This window comes from Pogoniulus pusillus, chromosome 2 (assembly GCF_015220805.1).
Source record: "Pogoniulus pusillus isolate bPogPus1 chromosome 2, bPogPus1.pri, whole genome shotgun sequence".
NCBI lineage: Eukaryota > Metazoa > Chordata > Aves > Piciformes > Lybiidae > Pogoniulus > Pogoniulus pusillus.
This window is the reverse complement of record NC_087265.1, coordinates 25,602,035-25,628,729: the sequence shown is the minus strand read 5'-3', so window position 1 is coordinate 25,628,729 and position 26,695 is coordinate 25,602,035. Positions and strand designations below refer to the sequence as shown.

General features: G+C 41.2%; 1 protein-coding gene across 1 annotated transcript in view; it reads right to left on the bottom strand.

Moving 5' to 3' along the window:
* Window positions 1-236: 236 nt before the first annotated feature.
* The window catches only part of MYO1B (myosin IB), a 135,568-nt gene continuing 109,109 nt past the window's right edge, over window positions 237-26,695 (bottom strand). The window contains 14 exon segments of the mRNA XM_064158273.1: window positions 237-4,453; window positions 7,354-7,481; window positions 8,444-8,569; window positions 8,571-8,597; window positions 9,978-10,110; window positions 11,934-12,040; window positions 12,875-13,009; window positions 13,405-13,479; window positions 16,898-16,984; window positions 19,763-19,849; window positions 20,143-20,229; window positions 22,493-22,561; window positions 24,840-24,989; window positions 25,423-25,516. Coding sequence (XP_064014343.1) covers window positions 4,330-4,453; window positions 7,354-7,481; window positions 8,444-8,569; window positions 8,571-8,597; window positions 9,978-10,110; window positions 11,934-12,040; window positions 12,875-13,009; window positions 13,405-13,479; window positions 16,898-16,984; window positions 19,763-19,849; window positions 20,143-20,229; window positions 22,493-22,561; window positions 24,840-24,989; window positions 25,423-25,516 — 1,429 coding nt within the window. The 3' untranslated portion in view covers window positions 237-4,329.

Below are 26,695 nucleotides of genomic sequence, written 5' to 3'. Positions count from 1 at the left end.
TTTGGAATCTCTCCAGAGAAAAGACTCCACAACCAGTCAATGATTCTATGATAGGGACACAACAGGCAGGTACAGAGCAACAGCTGTCAGCCCCATCTGGGCAAGGACTCCCAAACAAAAACTGTCCCCTCTCTCTCTCAGTCAGCCACCAATGTTGTGCACATGTAAGCTAACACCAGTCACCTGCTCTTTTTGGATTTGCTGGCAGTGAGGAAGATACAGAGTGAAAGCAAGCATAGGTCTAAGAACACAATTTTATTTGATTCTGGAAAGTATCATGCAACAAATCTCTTTCTTAACCATTCTTGCCTAGCTTGCCCATGACAAGATTTACAAATAAAAGGGTGTGTCAGGTTAGCACCATAGCAGGAATCATCTTTACAACTCCATTTGACAGAAGAGCATAAAAGAAAGCAGAGGAAAGGAAAAAAAGCCCTGTGTGACATTGTGTTTTTATTTTCCACATCCTAGGTACTTCTATAACAACTTCTACATCAAGACACCATGGCTCTCCTAGCGTATCAAAAGAACTCAAGTTCAGCAACACTGAGAAATACTGAAGTATCCCAAGGTAAATATCACAAAGTCCCAGCTCATATGCAAGGTAAAAAAATGTAAAGGTCCAGAAAAAGAATGAAAGAACATAGATCCAAGTAAGGAATTTGTCCTTCTTGCAGTCTTTTGCAGGTATGGCCAACCAGCCCTGCTGCAAAGATCAAAGAAACAAAATGGATGTGTGCTGGGTCTGGCTGGGAATGGGTCAAATACCATAGAATCTTGGAATAGTTTGGGTTGGAATGGACCTCCAAAGGTCATTGAGTCCAAACCCCTGCAGTCAGCAGTAGATCCTCCACTACATCAGGTTCCTCAGAGCCTTGTGGAGCCTCACCTTGAATATCTCCAGGGCTGAGGCCCAAACCAGCTCCCTGGGCAACTTGTTGCAGTGTTCCACCACCCTGATAGTAAAGAACTTGTTCCTAACATCCAGTGTAAATCTGCTCTTCTCTAATCTCAAGCTCATTCTCATTACCCCTTGTTCTATCCCTGCAGGCCTTTGTGAACAGTCCCTCTGCAGCCTTCTTGCAGGCCCCGGAAGGCTGCTATTAGGTCTCACCGGAGCCTTCTTCAGACAACCACCCCAGCTCCATCAGCCTGTTCTCATGGCAGAGGTGCTCTAGCCCCCCGCTATCATCTTTGTGACCCTCCTTTGGACTTGCTCCATCCATCGGGTCCAGGTCCTTCCTGTGCTGAGGGTTACAGTACTGGGCACAGTACTCCCAAGTAAGATCTCACCAAAGCAGTGGCATAATCACCTCTCTCAACCTGCTGGCCGTGCTGCTTTTGATGCAGCTCAGGATGCCATTGACCTTCTGAGCTCCCAAGTGCACACTGTAGCCTCCTAACATTATCCTGTAACACCCTAATTTCATGGTTCCAGTATCCATCCATCCAGTCATCCAAACTCTCCCATTTCCTACCTGGAAGCTACTACAGGATGAGATCAGACTTGAAATGTTTGTTTTCCTTACTTTATGGTAGCAATTTTCTCCTTGTGCTTCCTACTGTGTGTTTTTCAAGACAGTGAACAGTCTTACAAACCTTCCAATCCTTACTTAAGCAGGAATTCTAGTACAAGATCTTGTGGTTTGAAATACTGAGAGAGTTTGGGTTATTCAGCCTGGAGAAGAGAAAGGAAAACTTTTTGCAGCCTTTCAGTACTTAAAGGGCACCTGTAAGAAAAATGGAGACAAATGTTTTAGCAGGGCCTGTTTTGACAGGATGAAGGGTGATGGTTTGAAACTAAAAGGGGAGCTTGAGACTAGAGACAAGGAAGAAATTGTTTAGGTGGAGATGATGAAACCAGGGAAGTGGTAGATGTCCCAACCCTAGAAATATTCTGGGTCAGGGTGGATGGGGTTCTGAGTTGAAGATGCCCTTGCTTACTGCAGGAGGGTTGGACTAGGTGATCTTGAAAGGGCCCTTTCAACTTCAAAGCACTCCATGATTCTATGCTGTCTTCTTCAGGCAGTGGAATAATTCTTCTGAAGTATTCTGATTGTACATTGCAAATTGATACCAAGATCTTTGTAAGCATCTCTAAAATAATGTGTCAAATTATTTCAGTGTAATTAAATCTTTCACATGACTCAGCTGTTAGTCAGGCACTGGAACAGGCTGCCCAGGGAGGTAGTAGTGTCACTGTCCCTGGAACTGTGCAAGAAATGTGTGGATGTGATGCTCTGGGACATGATTAAATGGCTGTGGTGATGTTGGGTCAATGGTTGGACTTTATGATCCTGCAGGTCTTTTCCAACCAATATAATTCTGTTTTTATGATTAAAAGAAAGGTTTAAACTCAGATCAGAATGAAGGAGTAACCTTTTGTCATATTGGAAAAGATCTGTTGCTTACTCCTACCTTTCAAGGACACATGCACGGGCATTTAACAGCAATATTAAAGCAGCCAGTAACAACAACTGATTTGGATCCAAATCATAGCAAAACTAGGTACTTTGAGCCCAAAGCAAAATGTGCTCTGACCCAAAGCAGTTGTTTTTTTTCAGACTGATAGCCACTAGGGTTACCTTTTCCAGTAAAGGCTGTTTCAATGCCAGTGTTAATGCTGATCTAGGTAGAGAAGCCTTCACAGCAAACAGCACTGCATTACTTTACCACTGGGAGAGTAACAAAACTTTTCTTTATCTTGCCTTTATTTATGTTTGGACTTCCAGCACTGCACATCAGATACTCAGGATCTTAATCTGTCCTAGATCAGACTGCAAAAATTACAATCCTCTCTCCACTGTCCTTGCATCAACAAATCAAACAGCCACATCCAACAAACCCTTCACTTGAGTGGTTACCTCTATCTTTAAAAGGCATCTCTCCTCTTCAGGATTTCAGCTTTTGGCTTACAAAAGATGAAGTGCAGTCAGTTACACTGAAATGCAGCTCCTGATTGTATTCTCTGTGCATGCATTTACATCAGGCACACGGGTTATATAAAATAGTTTGGAGTACAAAAATATGGTTATGACATAGGAGTACCAAACAGCACAGAATTAGAACAGTTTTATTACCATGGGACCAATTTATATACAGGGGCAGCCCTCCCATCCCACCCCCAATTACACTTTTTTTTGGGCTAAGTCCTCTTCCCAACTTGACAACTACTCTAAAAAACTGCAACTGAACAACACAGCTCTATTTTAACCCCTACATTGTCTATGCAGTCTGCACCAATTCTCTCTTCTTGCACACAAAAATGCTTTATAAATAATTGCCCACAGAATGTCTCGTGTGTTACTGCACATTGTACATGCTGGTAGCTGGCTAACTCACTGTTTAAATACTCTTTACTTACGGTAGGAATACTACTGCTTTTTTTTTCTTAGGCTCTAATCTTAACTGGTGATGTAAAAGTTAAAAAAAAAAAAAGGCAGACCAGAAACAGAAGCCTGGAACAGGCTGTCCAGGGGCATTGTCAGGGTCTTCTTCCCTAGAGATGTTCAAGACCCGCCTGGACGTGTTCCTGTGTGATCTGGTATAGGTGATGTTGCTCTGGCAGGGGGCTTGGAGTAGATGGTCTTTGAAGGTCCTTTCCAGCTCCTAACATTCTGTGATTCTGTGAAAATATGCCTTGAATTGTGTAGCTTTGGTGACAGCTTTTTTGAGTTGTCCTGGTTCTCACTGTATAAAGTCATTAAAAAATCTGACCTGGTTAAAAATCCTGTTTCAAAATGTCTGCAGGTTTTACTATAAAATGATCCATACAGCTACTTCTATAATTATATATTCCTTCTGTTTGGCCGAACTGGATGTTGCTGTGCTGCACTGACTGAAAGATGGGCTTATGTAGGTCCTAGTGTTAACTACAGAAGCTTGTGTGTTGGTCTCCATGTTGCTCCCCGGTGCCAGCAAGCAAAGAGCCCCTCAGAACACCAGAACAGGTTGGTATGAAAAGACAGTGGGCACCAGGGGCATCGAGGCCATACAGAGTTCCTATTACATGGGTCTCTAGCCTAGGGAATGTGAGTAACTGATCAGTAATAGTGTGGGTTTATGGTACGCTGCACTAAAATAAGACTGCTAAACAAAAGAGAATGGTTTGTGTGTGACAGGTATGTGCCAGCTGCATTTTTTAGGGTTAAAACTCTGGCTTAAACAAAAGAGATTAAAAAGTTGATTGAGCAAATGTTTTGCCACAGGTTTCTAAAGCTATTAGCCATCCACAGCTCCAGAAAGGGATAAATCCAGCAAAACCAAACAACTAAAATTGCACTATTACAAAGAAACAAGTCCACGAAAGAGAGAGGCAACCAGCTGCAGTTAAGGGACAGCCACTTCAAGAAGCCGATTGTTTTTTCGCTTGCAGGTTGGGATGTTGCCGTTTTTCTGGCTGCCTTGTATGAACTTCACACACACTTTGTCTTGTCTGAACTGAACCAGGAACCTAGGAGAGGGAAGAAGACAGATTTTACTTACAGATGGAAAAAAAAAGTAGTAAGTGACATGAGAAGGAGGAATCTTTTCCTGTTGTTTCAGAGCGTAGCTCCAAAAGATGTTGTTTTCAGGTCTGTATGAACAGTTAGAGTTGGAGAATTAACAAAAGCCACAGGTTATGATATGGTTTGATTCTCCTTCAGGAAGCATCTCCTAATTATTGCCTTCTGTCTGTAACTGTGGACCTTTTATTGTAGTTACCACAGAAGGTGGTTTAAACCAGAATTTCTAATATACCAGAAATACAGCAAAGAGCACTTCCAGCTGCTTCACCATCATCCAGAGGGTCTTCTCTGTTTTCACAGTAGGATGCCAAATGCTTCTACAGAAACAGAGCAACTTCTGTAACAGCACAGCGATTTTTACAGAAGCATGGAGTGACAGGATGAGGGGTGATGGCTTCAGATTGCAAGGAGCTCAATTTAGATTAGACATTAGGAAGAAATTCTTCCCTGTGAGGGTGATGAGGCCTTGGAGCAGGTTGCTCAGAGACGTTGTGGAGGTTCCAAGCATGGAAGTGTTCAAAGCCAGGTTGTATGGGGACCTTGAGCAACCTGGTCTAGTAAGAGGTGTCCCTGCACATGGCAGGGAGATTGGAAGCAGATGATCTTTAAGGTCCCTTCCAACCCAAACCACTCTGTGATCCTATGAACATCAGAGGCATTGCTCTCCTGGCTTACACTTTAGGTGTATCTGGTATTTTAGCAGCTCTTGTATTTATAATTCTTTGTGAGCCTTTAGAGCCCTCTACTTAGCAACTGAGAAAATCCCCTCTCTTCCCAGCAATCTCCTAAGTTTAGGTATTTAGGATAAATTAATTCAGCATAAATTCATCTGGATTTGCCTCTTCACTTTTTACTGGAAGGGAAATTTCACTCAAAGTGGAGGATTGCTTTCAAAGAAGGAAATGCCCACAGGCTCCTGTAGAACCTCAAACTTCTCACTCATCTGGGTAGCAAGATTAAAAGCATTACACAGGGCAGCACTGCCTTTTGGCTCACAGGCAGCAGCTGCTGACCTAAAAAGTTCTTTACAATGCAGCAGATTTTTCCCTTTGAGCATCCTTAATAAAAGTCCTCCAGCAGAGGCCAAAAACTTCAAAGAATTTGTTCTGCAGCCAGAACCCACAAATCAAGCTGACGGCAGAGCTCAGGGGAGGAAATGGCCTCTGCTGTGTCGAGCTGCCCTTCGCTCCTGCTTCTCCACTGCACAGAGATTAACTTGTTCAGTGCTCGCAGCCACGCGAGCGTCCAGAGAACATGAGTAGATCCTACAGATACCATCGCTTGTCACCAACACTGCCTTCTCCTCTGCTCACTGTTCCCATATTCTATACAGACATGGTTTGTCTCTTACTGTGCCCCGGAATCAACAGCAACTTTGCTTCTATCAGCTCTCTTCCCAAAAAGCAGTCAAAATAAGGCCACACTTTCTCCTCAATCCTTAAACTCCAAGTACTGCTTCACCACCAGCAGGCACAGAACTGCTAACAAATTGAAATTATTTAGTCTGGGAGCACTGAAGAGCAATGTCCACTTGAATGTTTTTAATTTGTGAGACAAGAAATAAAACCACATCCCCAAATGCAAGGCTGCTAGGGAGCAGACTGTTTTCCAGACCTAAGGCAACTGGGAAGGCCAGACTTAAATTCTGCATGCTTAAACTCTGTTTTAGTAGTTTATTTCATTTTAGCCATCATTGAACTGAAAATTTACTGGGGACAGCCACAGTCTTTTAAAGGCTAAAAAGCCACACCCTTGAGCGCATTATATCACATCTGGTAACAGAACAAAGGAAAATGGCAGATGTCAGTTTCAAGGGAACAGTAAAATTAGCTTTTAACTAAATGCTAAGATCTGAACACATACAAACTATACTCACCATTGTGACTCTAGCATAAGGGCAGTGCGGTGCAGACAGCTAAAAGGTTCGGTTGTTACCTACACACACTACTGTTAGAGGGTTCCAAATGTTCTATGTTCAAAATGAATAAAAGCACCAGATCAAAACTACAAAAGTCAGGGGCACTTCACACAGCAAACTGAGCGTGTAACAGTGCTGGGCTGAGTGCAGGGCTTGGATTCAGAAGGCTTCGGGAGTTCACACACAGAATCACAGATTGCATTGGGTTGGAAGGGACCCTTAAAGGTCATCTTGTCCAACCCCCCTGCAGTCAGCACGGACACATCCAACTAGATCAGGCTGTGACTATAAACACTGGATTTTCAGTCCTTATTTAAGGCAAAAATGTGAAAGTTTACTAAGCAGAAAGGAATACTAATTTAAGATGAAAGCTTTTTATCAATCCAAGCTTTTTAACAACCAAGAAACCCTCAAACAACAACAGGTCTCTCTAACACCAGCAGCAGGAATGGTAGGCACACATTTTTCACCTTCCCAGTAGAGAAGGTTGAGCTTTCTAGCCTTCAATTACTAGCACCATCATTACCTGTGTTTTGGGGAGGACTTTTTCATTCCATTTTGGTTGCAAAAGCTGGCACCTAGTGCCTTCTCTATTCAATACACATCTCATGGGAGTAGGTGAACTTTCGGTCATACACAAAACCATTCTTTCACGTCTCTTTCTACAGCAGCAATTCTGGTTTGTGCCATATTTGAAGCTACCTTGAGAAAAACCACATTTTCTCTCAACAACTCTCAAGGAAATAAGAGCCAAAATTAATACCAGTCATGAGTAGATATTGAAAACTGGATCCTTATTTACAAGTACAGTGTCAGGAGAAAAGTTAGTAGTTACACAACAGTGTTTTGCTCTTCTAACATTAGACACTTGACTTTTTAGCAGGTTGCACTGAAGGAAATGCACTGTTAAGCAAATGAGGAACATACTCATCAGATATCTCAATGTTGAGCTTCTGCTTGGTTTGGCTGAGGGTAGTGCGGTAAAGTTTAGTGGCCATTTCAATAAGGTGATCGCTGCTCAGCAGGAAATCTCCTTTACCAGCTGCTCCTGACCCCTGAAACAGAAAGGGAAGTAGTCAGGACTAATATCTAGAATATGGGAAATATTAAATGCCAGCCAAGCAGGAGGTTTTAAAAGAAATCTTCTCTTCCCAATGCAACAGTATTCTGTTTTGCCAGTTACATACAGGTGTGGTGCAGCCTTTAGGATCAACATGCTAATAAACTGTCTAAAAAATCCCCAGCCTCTTGAGAAAACTAAACCCCCTTCTGACCCTAAAGGAGGGTCACATTCATCTGTCCTACAAAACTGTAGTGTTTCTGTGTCCCATTTCTGGCTACAGAGCAGCAAGCTCACAGTAGTTTCAGTAGGGAATGGAAAACCAGTTACCAAGACCAGCATAAGGATGAAGGTCAGGATGAAAATACATATATGATGGTCTTCAAATCCTTTCATGCTAGAAGACAAATCCCAGTTTAATGATTTTAGCAGAGCAATGCTGACAGTTCAGTGAAGCAAATATAGGAATGAGCTAAGTTATTTAGACCTGAGGAACCAAATTAGCTGTGCCATAAGGTGGATTTCTTGGAATCCCATAAAGAACGGAGAAATATTTTACCAGCGTGTCAGGAAGAGTTAAGTGAGCAGCTGAAAATGGAAAACCCTGTCACAAGGGATCCAGACTGAATTAAAGGCCCCTGCTGCCAATGGAAAACTGCAGTCCTGAAGAGATGAAGTCTGATTTTCACAAGAAAATGGTTGTTCACAGAATCACAGAATGTCAGGGGTTGGAAGGGGCCTTGGAAGATCATGTAGTCCAACCTCCATCATTATATAATAACTGTTCTCACTTGGCTGCACTCATTTTGAATCAAAGTTTTGGCAGATATAGCAAAGTTCTAGAAAGTTCTAAACTTACAGGCTAACCAGTATGATGTAATTCTACAAGATAATAACTGTTTTTATAACACTGCATGCAAAAAAGTCATATTATTGTATTACACACTTGTCACCCACCTCCTTGAGGTGCACTGCAAAGAAGCCATCATTCTGGGAGCTCATGGACACTTTGGTAACATCTCCCAGTGGCACCTCTGATTTGATATTTCCAGATTTTTGATCCGCAAGCAGAACATTATTTTTGGGTTAGTAAGAAAATCCGGGAGGTGGCCTGTGACAATAGAGAAATGCAAACCATTACCTAGAAAGAGAGAACTGGTCTTTATTGAGCACCCACAGGAAGTTCCTAGAGTTCACAATCTGGCACGTGTAGGAAACATGACCATTTGATGTCTGTCACTCATTCAAGGCTAAGACTCGCTGTTTACTGTGATTCAGCAAAAGTGGGTTGCAGAACACAACTCATGCAGATATTTTCAGTGTTGTGTTCTCCTCCCTTTGTCTATTGGCAGTTGCTTGAGAAGGTTAGCATTTGGATTTGCAACCAACAAACATCTGTGTGTTCTTCAATTTGTCTTAGAAAATAACAAGGAAGAGAAATGAGAACTTAGCCTACATATGGCTTTTGCTCCTGTAAGATCTTAACTATTCAAATTAAGTAGCTGTCTTAAGCACATAGAACCACAACTGATGCTTCTTGCTCCTCTTCCCATTCTTCTCTTTCCTCTACTTCTCTTTCCCCTCCTCATTCTTCTTCTCTTTCCCCTCCCCGTTCTTCTTTTTCTTCTTTCCTCTCCTCCTCCTTCTTGTCCTTGTTGTTCTTTTTGTCCTTCTCCTACTCATTCTTCTCCTCCTTGTTGATCTTAATTCTTGAGAGCTATACCTGATGCATGTATAGGGAAGATACTGTCTTCATTTAATTAGTTTCTTCTGCACCGGAAAATTTACTTAGCCTCGACAACAGACAACCTAATGTCACTCCTACAAATGCATAAATGACATCTGCTACTTCTAAGATGTAGACAGATAAAGTGGAAACAGTTACATTTCTTTAGGGAGGATAATGACTTCATTTTTCAATCATTATGATTTAAACGCAGAACAAGTTCTGTGATGGTAGAATAAAGCACATTGTACAGCTTCATTTAAATGCTACAGAAAACTTGCCTCTTCACTCCAGAGGGCTTTCAATATCACTCATAAGACAGGCAAAGCTACCAAATATGCCACTCACTTTTTCAAAATGCAATAAGAAGATAATTAGCAGGAGCTTGTGTGACAGTGTGAACCTTCAAAGGTTACATTTTCTAAATACTTGAACAATTTCCTCTATTTTCTTCACTTGCCAAAATGAAGATCTAAGTTTGGTGCAGAGCTTATATCTAGTTGTGAATCAATACAGTCTGTTACCAGATGATGAGATGTCATTTTGGTTCAGGAAAGTCACTGAAAACTATAAAACCAAAGCAAATTTTGGTAATCTTGACATAAATTTAGACCAGGTGCTTAAAAATCAACACTTTACATAAACCAAACAGTAAGCCTTGCCCCTAAAAACCAGGCATTTTTTAAATCCTCAGACAATTCCATGACAGAAATGACATTTCTCCTCTCAGCTACCTTTCTTGATACAGCAATTCCATGTTATTACCTTCCCATTGGCTCTGTTGATCTTATTCACAACTTCGGCAATAATGATTTTCTCATCCACAGCGTCTTTAAGTTTTTTGTACTTGGGGTTCTTGCTGATTTCCAAGTAAGCCCCTTGGAATGGCTGTCCAACACTGCTCAACAAAAAAGAGAAGGAAACATGAGTTAAATTGAATCCTAAAGGAAGAAACAATCCTCTTGGAACCATCATCACAGAATTACAGAATCACAGAGTGTTAGGGGTTGAAGTGACCTCAAAAGATCATCCAGTCCAACCACCCTTGCCAGAGCAGGATCACCTAGAGTAGGTCACACAGGAACACATGCAGGCAAGTCTGGAATCTTTCCAGAGGAGACTGCACAACCTCTCTGGGCAGCTCTGTCACCCTCACAGAGAAAAAGTTTTTCCTTATTTTCACATGGAACCTCCACTGCTCTAGCTTGCACCCATTGCCCCTTGTCCTATTGTTGGACATCACTGAGCAAAGCCCTTCACATCTTCATAAACATGAATGAGGTCACCTCTCCTCTTCTCCAAGATTAAGACCCCCAGCTTCCTCAGCCTTTCCTCATCAGGGAGATGTTCCACTCCCTTCAACATCTTTGTGGCTCTTGCTGGACAGTATTTGAGGGGTGTCTCACAAGAGCAAAGTACAACCATAGTCACCCAGAGCAGCAGACTCCCTGTGGACTTCATTCTGAAGCAAACAATGATGACCTACAAGCTAAAACTGAAATGAATCAGGACTTAGCTTCTGTCACATATACCACTTAATAATACCTCAGATAAAAGCAACTCAGATATGTATTTTGCTGTATTGTATTTAATTGTTCAGTCTTGGGGTAAGAAATACCACACTAGGGATATAAATAGAATTCCTTCTCAAGAAGTTCTGTGCTCATCAGATTTATACCGACTCAAAGCAAAAAAAACCCAAACCTGCTTGCTTCTAGAAAAGTCCAAAGGCAGCATCTTTCTCCACTCTCAGCAGCAGAAAAAGATATCCCAAAGCAAATAAGGAACAAACCACATACTAAAATCTACAGCCACTAAATGAGTCATCTACTGAAGAAAGAGAAGCATCATCTGAGTCAATTACAGGAAAAACAAGGCCAATAAAACACACAAACAACCAAGCAGAGATTGTCCATGCATGGATCTGCTTTCACTAACTCTTGCAGATTCCTGGTGCTCCCTCTTCCGAACTTTGCTTCTCTCCTCTGCAGTGGATTCTTCCTGCTCAGCTCAAACTATGGCTTGTAAAAGGAAATGCTCCTGAGATGGATGAGACCTTTGCTTTTAAGGAAAACATAATTTCAAAGTTCATATTCACTTCTCTCAAGGACATCAGTTCTCTGTTTTATTAGTTGCATACCACAAGTGCATTCCATAAGTCAAACCAGGTACTACTCCTAAAGAACATTAGCACTGGAAACAAACTTCCAAGCACTTTTTTGTTTGTAAGTATGCTTTCCAAAAGCTGTCCCCCAGTGTATCTAACTCCTGAGTCACCAATCCTCACATTAAAGTGTCATGCTGAATGTATCAGGTTTGAACATATTAAGAGAGGTCTCTGGCACCACCTCGTCTGGGAGTGCCATTGTCACTCGGAGCCTTTCAGATCACTCTGTAGTTGCAGGAGGCAGTGTGATGGAAACTGGGTGAAAGGGTAAGAGCTAGTCTCTTGTACAAGGATGTGAGCAGGTCACAGGGGGTTAGAATAACAAGACATCGTGGCTTCTGGGCAGAAGTGCTTGGTACCACAAGATCAAGTGACCTGCAATAACACTGAAGTTGTTAAATGTAAATCAAGGCTTCATTTCCAGGATGGTGAAGTGGTGGAGGAACATTTGTCAGACAAGGAAAATTAACTTTTCTGCTTAAGATAATAAGGAAAATCTTGCTTTGTCTCCTAAATTTATGCAAAGATAGGAAAGCAGCAGATTAAGTCAATACCTGGCTGGATACAAAGCCTTCTTGTCCTTGAAAAGTTCACTGGCTTCCAGTTTTTCTTCATAGATTAGCTTCTGCTGATCTGTGAACTGATCTCTGTACTTTTTACACTACAAAACACAATATATTAAACAAACCATAAAGTTATCCTTCCAAATCTGATTTGAAGCAGTAGCACCACAGACTAATGTTTGCTTATTGCTCAAGATGCACATTCTTTGTATGCTTCTGAAGTGACTCAGCTCCATCCTACATGCCACTAGCAAACAGCAGAGGTGGTTTTATTCTTACCCCTTCTAAATACTTCTGAATGACACCAAAACCAGTATCTTTGAAGCATGTTGTGTTTGAACATGAGTTTCATCTGTCAGAGAGACTATGCTGAAAAGGTTCATAGATATCTGTAGTTTCATTATTGTGGAAGTTTATGTAAGCAGAGAGAAGAGACCCCATCTGGGAGAATGAATTTTGCATGCTCTCTTGATAATTCACAGAAAACACAGCCCAGTAAAACATCTCATCAGCACTTAGAAACTGTGGTTAGCTGAAATCTGGTTTGGATCATAGGGTGCAGAGAAGAGCTAGACTCTAAGTAAAAATTTCCACTTGATACTTCCAACATTGATCTAACAGCTAGTCCCAGGCCACAGACCCAACTATTATAAGCTACCAATTAACAGGGAACAGCATACTTCTTTACTATTAAGTCTAAAGCTGATGTCAGGAAGCAATTCTCTCTAGCCCCAGAAAGGAGCAGGGAAGGTAGTTATACCCCTTGCAGGCCAAAGACAGCAACCAAACCCCACACTTCTTCCATAGAAATAAAATAATTCTGGCAGAACAGGAAGAAACACATCCAAAAAATAAGCCCTTCATGAAGAAAACTACCCCCAAAAAAATGATGTGATGAAATTCTGTACAGACTGGACCAGAACATGTCCTACCCTCCACAGATGGAAAATCCTCTTTAGTTCCTTGTGAGTGGAATCCAAGAAAAGGTAAGGTCTGGCTGGCCAGTTTTTATCTATTGGTGATAAAGAAGGCATCTTGTTCTTCATTTCCAGGAAGTATTTTTGCATCTGGGATAAAATTGAAGCAAGATGTTTTATTAATGTCCAAATAGCCGTTATTGAAACAGGAAGATGCTCTGTGATTAAAAGGACAGCATTAAACTGCAACTCTCACCTTTCACAAACCTGAATATGGATTTTAAAAGTAAGGTATATTGAGAAATGCCAACTTAGATACAGGAAATGCTTTGTTAGTACCATTCCCACACCTTCAAAACACTGTTGCTATCCATTCTTCATAACATCAGAATAGTTAAGTTGTCCATTTTCCATATGCTTGGCTTGGACATTTCCTTGCAAAGCCTATCACAGCCATTAACGCATCCGTGACATTTGGTAGAAAGCAAGAACATGAAACCCAGAAAATGCAGACATGTTTTGCACAGATATGTATGTATACATACAAGTCTCTGAAGGGTAAACTCGTAAATCTTTCTTCCAGCATTGGCTCTGAAGAATTTCCTGTACTCTCTACGGACCTGGAAAGTGAAACAAAGCCTCCAAGTGAGTACAAAGCAGGAGTCTGTTTGCACAGATAAGCTTTATAATGCTCTATGGCAGAAAATACTGCAAAAGCATCCAAACATGCAAAGTGCTCCCTGAAACAGGAATGCTAACTGGGTACACTTAGAGTAGATGAACCAGGCTATGGATGGAGAGGTCAGAAAGTTACTGTGGCTGACCCGAGTTCAGCCATTTGCAGATTTGACAAAGAATTTGAAATGCTTTCCTCTGAGAAGGCAAACTATTCAAATACTGTTGAATTCATGGCATGAATCTGTTTTCACGGGCTTCTGCAGAAAGTTGGGACTGGAAGAAGCAAGGTCTCAACAGTAATATGGATTTTATTGCATCTGGAGTGACACTGAACTGATACTAATTGCATACTAATTGACAAACTGTTTCTGGTAGTTCTCCTTTAAGATTCTCAATATACAGAATAAAAAAGGGACCTTTTTTACTTTCCAGAGCACTTATGCATGAAAAACTCTTATCACACATGCAGTAAAGAAAAACAAGTTTTTGATGCTTGATAAGAGCAGAGAACTAACACAAAGGTTGCTTAATGCCAGCGAGCTTTGTACTTGCTCCTAAAATAAAAGAGTAAAAAAAAGTGATCACTCAGAACCAATTTTGCAGGTGATACATGTTTGTAAATGCAGGTTTCAGACTACTTGTTATGCACTTCGTATTTCTATTGGTGATCACTAGCAATGTATCTAAATTAGCAGAGTGTATTCAAAAAAGGCAAGCTGAGAGGGAGCACAACTGGTCGTGGTTTTATGTGAAGCCCAGGCTCAAATCAAGGTAGACGGAACATCCCCAACTTCTTTCCAACTTTGTCCCTGGCTTCAAGAGACCTGTGACAGATTTCAAGCAAAACCCAGGGGACACATCATGGCTTTGCACGGTTTATCCCAGAGCAAAGGCAGTGGTTTTAGCTGACTTGCTATGTGTTGCTGAATCCACCACGGGAAAAACAGAAGGAAACCCACAGAGCAGAACTCCACATCAACTCAGAAGAAGATGCTTGCTTGGATTCCCATGCCACACCTTCTGCCCTATACTCAGGCATTTTAAAATAATCCTCTATTTTGGGATTTAAAGTCTCTGGGATTAAGAAATCTTACAGATAATTTTTTTTTTTGCTTAGTTACAGATAAAGCTGCATCAACAAAGCTGACAGCATTCAGCTGGCATCATTCTAGGCAAATGCAGCACATATTTTCCTCCATGCTTTATAAGAAAAAATATTAAGAGTTCTTTTTCACTGATCTTCTGTACAAATTAGTGCTCTATAATTAGCATACATCCTTTATTTATTTATTCCTATTAATTAATGCACTGATTATTCAAGGATGGAAATGAACACACTCAAAGTCACTCCAACTGTAATCATACCAAATCTCACCATGTTCTCCTTGACTCTCTCTAATGATGTTGCTTTATATTATTCTTCATGAGCTGCAAGGTGTACAAATTAATCTGGGACAAAGGGACTAAGTGACACATCCCACTGGAGCTGCAAAGCAAGCACTGAGAAATGCAAGCTGTTCCAGAAAAACCTAAACCTGGAAAGCACCACCAAGGCTATTAATGTCTGCTTATAGGACAATTAAAAAGACACCTCAAACCCTCAAGAATTAAATCTTCCGGAGCAGGTCCAGAAGAGGGTCACAAAAATGATCAGAAGGCTGGAGCACCTCTCCTGTGAAGCCAGACTGAGAGAGCTGGGGCTCTTCAGCCTGGAGAGGAGAAGGCTCCAGAGAGATCTTAGAGATGCATTTCAGTATCTGAAGGCACATCCAGGAGGACTCGGGAGGGACTGTTTAGAAGGGCTTGTGGTGATAGGATGAGGGAAAATGGTTTGAAACTGGAGCAGGGCAGATACAGGTTAGACATAAGTTCTTCACAATGAGAGTGGTGAAATACTGGACCAGGTTGCCCAGGCATGTGGTTGAGGCCCTGTCCCTAGAGGCATCCAAGATCAGACTTGATGTGGCCCTAGGCATCCTGATCTAGCTGGATGTGTCCCTGCTGACTGCAGGGTGGTTGGACAAGATGACCTTTGAGGGTCCCTTCCAACTCAGTGCAATCTGAATCTGTAAATGGTGTCATCTTGAGCACTCGCATCAACATTAAATCTTCACCTCCATATATCATGGGTGAAAAAACTTTGCCCTCAGACAAAGGAGAACTGCCTGTGGTAGGAAGGATATATTGGAATGTTAGACTCTTCTTACTCAGGTAAATCAGCATGTTTCAAGTGAGACTTCGGCACACTGAAAGACCACACTGCAGGCAGAAAGAGATTCCTCCTGTAATGTGCCTCCAAGGTTTTTGATTCATCAGTTTTCATTTACATGCTGCTGTTTGATATAAAGCAACCTCCAAGTTCTCAGGAGGGCCATATTATACTGCTTGAAAACCATAAAAACAGACCTGCTTTGGCAGGAGCACCTAAAGTATGATTCCCATCTGCAGAATGGCTTCTTAAAATGGCTCCTTAATATTTGCAGCTATGGTTTCTATGTAAGTATGGTAATGAATTTGTTATATACCTCATATACATCAATTACAGAAATTTAGGTGTTTTGTTCATATTTTCCCCATGTCATCACTGTTAGAACAGGTATGAGAGCTGGACTTTACTCTGCATTATCCATCAAATTGTTCCCTTTTACACTTCTGTAGTCTGCAACACCCCTATCAGCACCAGTGACACCTAGCCAAACAAAGCTAGTGCTGATTTTCAATGCCCTTCAGAGCCGCATCTGTAAAAGTACCCCTGAAAACTGTCTTAGGTAAATCGCACCAAAACATCTCAAGATGCCATCTTCATCATCTATGTACAGAGCAGAACTACATTTTTCCAGATTACAAATGTGTTTTCTTTTGCCAACCAGTCCTTGAAAGCAAGAAATAGAATACAAAATCCTCTAGTACATCCCAGTTTTTCTGGGAATTACGGCAGCCACCAGCCATGGGTAACTGCATGCCCTCAAAAGGGGTTGATGGGAGCAACAGGACATCATCATTAGCTTTACCATCATGCCCTCAGCAGTTGGGGTCTGGAGTCTAACACGAGCAGCAGTGAAAATCAAACAGCTCCAACCAAAAAGCAGAGGTCACACAAAGAAAATACATCCTTGTAATCTTTTCAGGTAGGTTCTTTGCCAGTGGTACATCACCGTGGTACAGTACCTTTAATCTGACATTCATCTGTCACTTGAAAACTGAAATTCCTGCTATGACAAAGTCCACCTAAATATTGCTGTGAATTAATTTTTCAGTAAAGTCCATAAAACAACGTTTAGCAATGGAATTCTGTGTCAAAGTCATCCTTCCTAGTGAACTCACATATGCTGGTTTATTGTTAGTGTTTGAGAAAAGTACCTTCAGTCCAAGCCAGTAAGCCCAAATGACTGCAACAGCATGCTTACGCCTAGCCTCCTCCTTCAAGCGTTTCAATTCCCTTCGAGCCTAAAAGGTTTAGATAGTGAACAAAAGAGACAGCCCGATGCAGAAAGCACAACGACCAGGAGAGGCTCCTCCCAAACAGAACAGCCAACTTACAACCAAGACACAAGAAGATGCAAGCACAGAGTTAAACTTTTAAAACCCAACATGTCAGTGTCCCCATCCCTGGAGGTGTTTCAAAGAGGCAGAGATGTGGCGCTGAGGAACATGGTTTGGCACCACACTTGGTAGAGTTAGATCACAGTTGGACTCGATGATCTTAAAGGTCTTTTTCAACCAAAACAATTCTATGAGTCTCTGACTTGGTGGACAAGACTGCACACAATCGGTGGGCAAAAGCCTTCCACTGCTGCCTCAGTGGCCTGTAGATGTAAGCATTATTGGCTATCAATGTTTCGGTCCTCTCTTCTGTGCACACTTTGCAGTGGTATCTTGTAACTTGACTCACATGGAGACCTTTGCTGCAGCTGCATGACCAAAGTGATCGGTATGAAAATCAAGACTTAATAAAATTTCACTAACTAGTCACTTATTCCACTGGGAAGTGCCTGGGCAGAACAGAATCAGTCCTGAAACTTTGGATGTTATCATAGAATAGTAGGAGGTTGAACGGGACCTCTGGAGATCATCAAGCCCAAGCCCCCTGCCAAAGCAGAATCACCTAAATTACACTGTATTGAAGGCTTTACTTCTGGAGGATATTTTTTTACTTGGATATTTATGTGTTTTAAACAAAATTGTCCAGCCTGGTAAATTCTGTGTTTATAGAATCTTCCTCATGTACAAAGAAGTAGGCACTACCCACATTTCACCAATACTTTAGGGAAGCAATTTGCCAAGTATTCTAAACAGACGTGCTTGGGCTGTTTAACAGACTCTCACACTTTAGGAGGTACCAGGACATTTGTTAGTTCATTATCTCATGACAAAAGTTGAAAAACACCAAGAATTTCAGGGTTCTAGGATCAGTCACAGCAGCTCCAGCCACACATCTGCACTTGGCAAGTGGTATGGTGCCAGACTTGTGCAACAGCAGCACCAGCCTGTGCCAGTTAAACTGTTCTGATGGAGCTTGAAAGGTTAATTTATGATAGATGTAGGCTCTCAAAGAATATGTTTTCACTCGTCTTCTGTAAAAAACAAGGGCTCTGCCAGGCTAAGGATTTGTCTGTCTTGTGAAAAGGAAGGAAATGACAACTTTCAGAAACTTTTCTTTAAATATTCCCTGGGAAAAGACAAAGCATCACACCAATAACAAGTTTTATCTCTTATCAGATAGCTGAAATTATTTTTTTCCTAAGCCTAATTCAGATGATTATCTTTTAATGCATATTTAATACTTTGATTCTTTCTATTTCCAGATTCAGGAAGCAATATTTTTTGTGAACTAATTGATAAAAATAACAATTAAAATGTGTTTAAAATAGCCCAAATCTATGAAAAGTATAAATAAGGAGCTGTAACACAATGAACAGTTTTGCATCCACTTTCTGGATATAGCTTTTTTTTTAAAATTATAAAGGAGATCTTAAGTCTAGGAAAGTTAATAGCACTTCTGCAGGACTGAGCAGTTTTTTTTTTAGTGGCAGGAACTCTGGTTGAAGAGAAAATAAATTACTACTATATTGCTTTTAAGCAAATGTAGAGGAAATGGTGTGTCTGTCAAATTACATAACTGGCTGAACAGTAAGCTAGAATTTAAAAGTTCCAAAGCCTCCCTAGCATGAGGGACATTCTGTACATGTTTGTTTGAAGCCCCAGAGATGCCATTTCATTAGAAATCTAGTGGATTGATACCAAAACAACAAAGGTCAAACTCAGCATTATACTCCAGATGTAATTTGAGTATGTTTCTCCATCTAGTTGGCAAGGTGTGGTGGCAACTCTCCCACCCCATCCCCACCCATTCAACCTAAATGATAACTGGAACATGTTTTAAACTTACTTTATCTATTGAATATGTTTTTTTGGCTACATGAGAAATGTTTTAATTGAAACCAATAGGGTCTTGACCTCTAGTGAACAGCATTTCAAATGTTCACGTACCCTACAACTACAGCTGGGGATTACCAAGAATCTTTCAGTGGGACTTTGCTTCTGAAAACAAACAGCTGATGCTGGAATTCCTGGGATTTTTCTAAGGCTGTAAGTTTAGAATTGCAAACGAACATAATTTTCTGCTCAAAGATCAGGTCATAAAACTGTGCTTTACTTGTACTTAATTTTTCATACTGGTTCCAAACACAGCCAGAATGAAATGAATCCCATGAAACCAAACTACAGTTTAGTAAGATCGAATAGCATTGGTTTGAACTTGTAAACAAAGACTGTCCAGGGTGCAGAATATACAGCCTGGTGAAATTCTCAATCGGATCACTGAGAGAGTGTCACTGAAAGCACTTGTTGTGGGGGGAACACCACACCAAATAACCCCAACCTTCTCTCCCCCTGCACATCATGCTATGCACATTTACCTGTAGTCCAATGCACATCTTAATTTGAGACTGCTGTGACCTAGTAATTTTTAATCAAGTCTAATGACTTGTTAGTGCAGATCACTACTTGCTTGCCATGCAAAGAATCACCTACTCTATAAAAAACTGGCATACAGAATGTTGGCAGGCTTATGAAGTGTGGCATGGATGGAAATGAGGGGAAACAATGATCATGCTCTATTGTTTTAAAGTCAATTATATTAGTCATTCTCACTATTTACTACTGATTAAATGGTTGATACTTTCGGGTAATGAAGGGGGCATGTGATATGTGCACGTGAAGTACCTTATATCCAAGCCAGAAAGCCCAAATAACAGCAATAGCATGTTTATTTCTAGCCTCCTCCTTCAGTCGTCTCAGTTCCCTTCGTGCCTGTGATGCATTTGAAAAGGGGATACAGAAAAGCTTAGGGAAGAAAAGGTTACTGCAAGTTCCCAGTGGTGCAAGGAAGAGAGAAAGAAATTGGTCACTGCAAACATAAAAGCGTGTCCCAGCTTCCCAGACTGCACCAGCAAAACCACGTTAGCAGCAAAGAGCAACGTAAAAAAAAAGTGAAAATCAGCAGTTTAAGCCACTGGAAATATTCCCAGATAACTTTATCCTGAAGGACCTTCTTCATTTTATGTAGAAACAATTAGGTGCACAATTAGTTGCTGTTTTCTTACCTGGGTACCATGCCAGTAAGCAGCAATTATTGTGGCAGCCTCATTACAACGCCTCTGATGCTTAAGCTCCCGAAGAAGTTTCCGAGCCTGGAAACAATCAAAATCATTATTTCATTCCAACAAATAACAAAATTTTCTTAATGATTTTAAACTAAGACACTGCAAGTTGTACATGAAACCCCAAAAAAGAATGCCTCCAAAAATCATGCAAATAAATTCACCAGTGCTGCACAGCTTAACACAGCTGTTCCACAGGGGATCCTGGGCAGAAGAATTGGAGAGCTTGGGACAGGCAGCTCAGAGGATCTTTGTTCAGTGTTTAGTTTTCTCCCCAGTTTGCTTCATTGCCTGAGATATCTGCACTCTGTTCTGCTGCCCAACAGTCCCAATGTAGCAGTGGTCTCTAAGTGATGCCCAGAAGAGAAGTTCTTGGGAAACTTCAGCAGGTAAACCTGGCTCAGCAGGTAAACTGAGGCAGGCTCTGCAGCTGAACTATTACAGTGGCCTTTTCACTCAAAGATGGATTTCCTGACATCAGCATCTATGAAAAAAAGTTGCTGTGATCCAAGGAAATGGCAAACAGAAAACCATAACTCAGGATCAGATGGTGCATTTACCCAGTTTGCTTCTGATGATGCTCATGAGAAAAGCCATGGAAGGCTCCAGGAAGGACCCAATACCAAACTGAAAGGATGTTTTTAATTAATTTAAACAAAATAATAAGGGAGAAAAAATCAAAGGAAAAAAAATCCTGGCTTGTTGCTGGCAAATTTTAAAACCTTGTGGGCACGTGAGGCCTGTTCACATTTACAGGTAGTAACTGCAGCCCCCTTCCTTCCCTGCCTGGCAGGAAGGGACCTGACTACAAAATTAAAAGTATTTTTTTCTTCTCTAAATAGAATAGAAAGCCACAGTTGGTCTCTTCTAACAGAGAAAGGTTAATAAGAAAATAGGGGAGATCCCAAGGGCATTATTTCTGAAGGTGAACAATAAGCTTTAACTACTGTGGCTACCTTCATGTGAGCTGTTAACCTCATTTTTACCTCTAGTTACAGCATCCCTCCCGAAGTCTCTACTATGGCTGCAGGATTATCCTTTCATGAAGCACAAACCTCTCAGAGAAGAAACAGAGTTACAGCAGAGGACAAGCAGAGAGTAAGGAAGTACTGGTTCAATAAGTTGACCACAGTACACTTTCACAGCCCCTGATGAGCTCTGAGAAAAACTGAAGACCTAACGCAAGTAACATACTGCCCAGGTGACCCACGCTCTTGCTTCAAAGGCTGCTTTCAATTTCAATCCTCATTCTTTGAGAATCCTGTTAACCATAAAATAACCACCAACCACAGCTTACTTCTTACAAAGCAGTCCACATTACAGTTTTCACAACACAATGGAGCTGTCTGGTTGGCATGGACCTTGGTCTGCTCTGAACTCCAAACTGACTCGTTCACATTCCAGCCCATGTAAAGTGGGCACTTCTCTCAGGTGGCCAAGAGAGCCAATGGCATCCTGGCCTGCATCAGGAACAGTGTGGCCAGTAGAACAAGGGAGGTTATTCTTCCCCTGTACTCAGCACTGGTCAGGCCACACCTTGAGTACTGTGTCCAGTTCTGGGCTCCTCAATTCAAGAGAGATGTTGAGGTGCTGGAATGTGTCCAGAGAAGGGCAACAAAGCTGGTGAGGGGCCTGGAACACAAACCCTATGAGGAGAGGCTAAGGTTGTTTAGCCTGGAGAAGAGGAGGTTCAGGGGTGACCTCATTGCTGTCTACAACTACCTGAAGGGAGGCTGTAGCCAGGTGGGGGTTGGTCTCTTCTCCCAGGCAACCACCAATAGAACAAGGGGACACAGTCTCAAGTTGTGCCGGGGGAAGTATAGGCTGGATGTTAGGAGGAAGTTCTTGACAGAGAGAGTGATTGGCATTGGAATGGGCTGCCCAGGGAGGTGTTGGAGTTTCATGTCCCTGGAAGTGTTAAAGAAAAGCCTGGATGAGGCACTTGGTGCCATGGTCTAGTTGACTGGATAGGGTTGGGGGATGGGTTAGACTGGATGATCTTGGAGGTCTTGTCCAACCTGGCTGATTCTATGATTCAAATTCATTGGCAGAAGACATTTCCAAGGAGGTGTCTGCAGTGTGGTCCCAGCTTTGCACCCAGGTCGTTTGCCAGGATGCATGAGATGTCTCAAACTCAACTTATCAATAGCAAACATGAGCATTTAACAACACCTGCAGCACAGCCACACTTCAATGTACATGGAAGTCAAAAGGCTGAGTGCACCTGGAATGTGTTTTTTAACCTGCATCTTACCTCACCACACAGACAAAGCTGCACTAACACGAAACTCACCTTCCATCCTCTGATGTAAGACTGGACTATAATAGCTGAACTCTTTATCTTCTGGTATTTTTTTTGTTGCTGCATGGGAAAAAAACAATTGTGTGATGCTTAGAGCAGAATAGTGCAAGTGTAAAATATTGTAAAAGAAAACTTTCCTTGGTAACATTTGAAAATATGATTAAGGTCACAAGCACTAAAAACAAGGAAGTGAACACTCTTTGACCAAGCAAATCAGAGCATAGAATCTGTGTTCAATTGGAGAGGAAACAAAGAGCATCACCAGCGCTGCACAGACAATGTCACTCTGTTTACAAAAACACTAAGTTCATGGTCAGCAGCACAAAAGTGAACATGGATTAAAGACAGTAACAGCTTTCTTTGTCCTTCTCACTCCCAGAGTGGCACACGAACAGCCACAAATGCTCAGGTTTGTTGGCTAAGCTTTTTACCCTCTCTTCATGAGACTTGTGCTGTTCCTATACCCACAGTCCCTCTGTAATACCAAATGCTGGTAAGTTAGGAAAAGACAAACCCCACAGATTCCTGAATGACATGTTGGAAGATTATCCAGGTATGTCAGTTCGACCTATTAATTTCTTGGAAGCTGATTACTTTCAATCTAAAAAGTTCAACTCTCCAGTAGCAAGCTGGACAGAATCTCCTCTAGGCCACGTTCACATGATGCCCATCATGCCTTGCAAGGGAGCAGAAAAGCAAGTCCTGCATATCCTTTAGCCAAGTCTCCAGCACAAGCTGTTGGCATAAGGCTTTGTTCATGCAAAGATTCCTTGCAAAACCTTCTCTTCACCCAAGTAACTAGCAATGGGACAAGAGGAAATGGCCTCAAGTTGCACCAGAGGAGCTTTAGATTGAACACCAGGAAAAATTTCTTTACTGCAAGAGTGGTCAAGCCCTGGAACAGGCTGTCCAGAGAGGTGGTGAAGTCACCATCCCTGGAGGTGTTCAAAAAAACACTGAGACATGGTTTAATGGCCACGATGGTGTTGGATTTGATGACCTTAAAGGTCTTTTCTGACCAAAACAATTTTGTGATTCTAAATGTCAGGGCCTAACAGTCACATGGGTTAGGCGAATGGTGCTCTCCACCTAGATGAAAAGGCTGATGATACAGCTCTATTGTCACTCTTAACTAATTCTGTGTCTTGCCACCATCCTACATGCTGCCATGGTTCACCAGCAAACCAAAAAAGGTCTACAGGTAAAAAACCAACAATGATGTGAACCTGTTTTAATTTCCTTGTGCCTATCTAGCTGTGGTAACACTGTGTTTAATTCATTCAGAGATCACAACAAAGCCATATGGGAACAGTGCAATTTTGTAATGCTGCTCTTTGCAGAAGCAGCAGCTTCAGTCACCAAAGTTCAGAAGGAAGAGCTTTTGCAGTAAAAATAAGCATTTATTCCTATGTTTTCCAAATGATCCCTACACCTCTCTAATTATCCATGATAACTGAACCAAACACTGATGGCTTTCAAGATGATAAACAGAAGTGCTCGTCAAATAGTGGCTGTCAGTTCTGTGATTTACAGTTTAAGAAGATGCTTACTTCCCTCATCCTGTGTTTTATCAAGCTTTCTGATATGCACATAACAAAATGCAGTTGAAGTGCTTAAGAATTGTTTTCAAACTTGTATGACAAAGGGAAAAGAGATTTATTGCTTTTAAGTCAACATGATTTACTAGCCGATGAAAAGATGTGGAAGAGTTGTGGCGGTGGTGTTCACGGCACAGTCTACAAACAGATTTGAATCTGGTTTAGAACTGTATTAATAATGATTCTTATGAGCTATAATTAAAATAAATCCCTGAGATCCTCCTAAGCAACATTCTTGAGCCTCAAATGCAAGGGTTCCAAATAAGGGAATAACACAAACCCCTCAGGAATGACCAAATTCCATGGAATTCAGTCATTACGTATATTAGTGGAGGTTTTTTACATGTTCTCCATATGTTTTGGGAGCACTGTGAATGTCAGGCAGCAGAGCATTTTATCTGAATGGAAAAGACCATTCCTAATTATTCTGAATGGAAAAGACCCAGCTGAGCCACAAAATCCTGCTCTCCCAGAGGTAAAGCACTCTGCTGAGCTTTTGAATTATTTAAGCACCATGCAAGCACTTAATACTGGTCTGGAGAAACTTTTTCATTAATTGATAGGATTGATACTTAAATATTAACCTAAGATTGAGATTTGTTCAGCATTTCTCCATAAATACCAAGGAAAAATACTGTATGAGGGTTATAAAAATATAATATTGAGGTTATATGAAAAAAGACAGGTATTAAATGATGAAAAGACCCCCCTCCCCCCATTTAGTAACGATAGTGTCTTACTGCGTATCTCCTGTACCAGGCAGCAATCACAATCTGGCTTTTCTTCATTAACAAGAAGCGTGTGCGGCACTTCCAGCCTCTATAAATCTTCTCAATGAGAGTAGCCAAGTCCTCCAACCGCTGCTTTCTCAGATCTTCTAGTTTGAAGAGCTGGGTGTTGGGGTTTTGGGGAGTTTGTTTGACATTGGCAGGAGAGAAGAGACCAGAAAAAAACAAACATAAGCACAGCTGTTGTAAAGGGAATGTCTTTTATTCAAGCGCCCCTTCAGCCACTTGTACACCACCTTTTGGTTTATTGATCTCTAGAGCTATAAGCAGGTAAATCAGCAAGGTTTGTAGCAGATCTAGGGCCACAAGTCAGTGTATGAAAGTGACACTAAAGTTTGACAGCTATTGTAGAGTCTTGCTTCACAACAATTTGAATGGATCTAACATTTAAATAAATAAGTGTCCTTTTTAATGCTGTGTTCTGCAGCACTGTATCTAGGAAACTCTGTAGTGACCAGCTAGTGAATGATGCAGTTCAAAACAGGCCACACTCATGGAAGAGAGCTTGATGTCACAGAGGACATTGTTCACTTACCGTTCTTGGGTTGCGGATGAATATCTTTGATCTACCAAAGGAAAATTCTTCTTCAGGGATTTCCAATTCACTGAAAAGCACCTCCACTCCAGCCCTAAGAGGGAGAAAATGAGCTTAACAAACATGACCTCCAGTTCTAACACTTCCTATCTTTACATATTTGCAGATTAATTTATGGAAAGTATACGAAAGCTTCTTTTATGATACTTGACATAAGAAGCTTGAAAACCTCATTCATTTCCTCTCTGGTTATTTAGCTAAAGGCAAGAATAATCACTGTAAAGGTTCAGAATTTTTATTTAACAGCATCAGCAATGGCCTGTTTTTCCCTTTTACATCCATAATGGATTTAAAAAGAACAAAAAAGAAGGGAAAAAGGGAAGGGCTCTGACATTAATGTCAGACTGAGGAGCCTGACAAATGCTAACATTCCACACTCTGCAAACTGCATTTTACAAACATCAGCAACCAAAGACTAGAGAAAAACTGCACAGATAGATCTTTCTGATGATTGCAACAATGCTTTTGTTATCAATACTGCCTTCCCACCATTGATCTTGGTAACTCAAAGATTTACATTGCAGCTGATGTTAAAAAGCCATGATGAAAGATATTCAAATCACGCTATCTGTGGCCACGTGTAGAAAAGACTCAGGAGCAGCTCATTTGCCTACCTAAGCTATTATCTGTAAAAATACTTGTGAATGCTGTGCAATTTAAAAATCATATGTCTAATACTTCTGATTCGCAAGAGGTATCATCTCCTAGCTGTTCAACAGTCATTATGCAAAATTATTCTTGAAAGGACCAAGGAAGATTATCTGTCTGTCTTCAAAGAAATGGGTGTTCCTGCACTGTGAGACTTGGTTATTAAAGGTAAGTACTTGATTATTAAAGGTAAGTGTCTTTCTGATCATTCCAGACCTCCTGCTCTTTTTGATTCCACTCTACTATCTCTCTCACCCCTTCTTCCAGGCCTAAATCAGTGAAGGGTACAATATCATCCTAAATCAAACATGGTCTCCTTGCTCACATGCAAAGCCTTTTGCATTAGCAGGTCAGTTCATCACTAAAAGGTCTCCTTTGCCAAGGAACTGTCATTGTCAGCCTGCTAAAAAAGTACAAGTTTCCCACTGAATGAACTCTTCCAAAATCTGCAACAAGATGTTAAGCAACAACATACAGGTAAAACCCTTAAGCCATACTGACTTACTTTTAACTTCACTTGGCAGTTCATTACATTAAAACTACTTAATTCAGAACACGTGGGAGA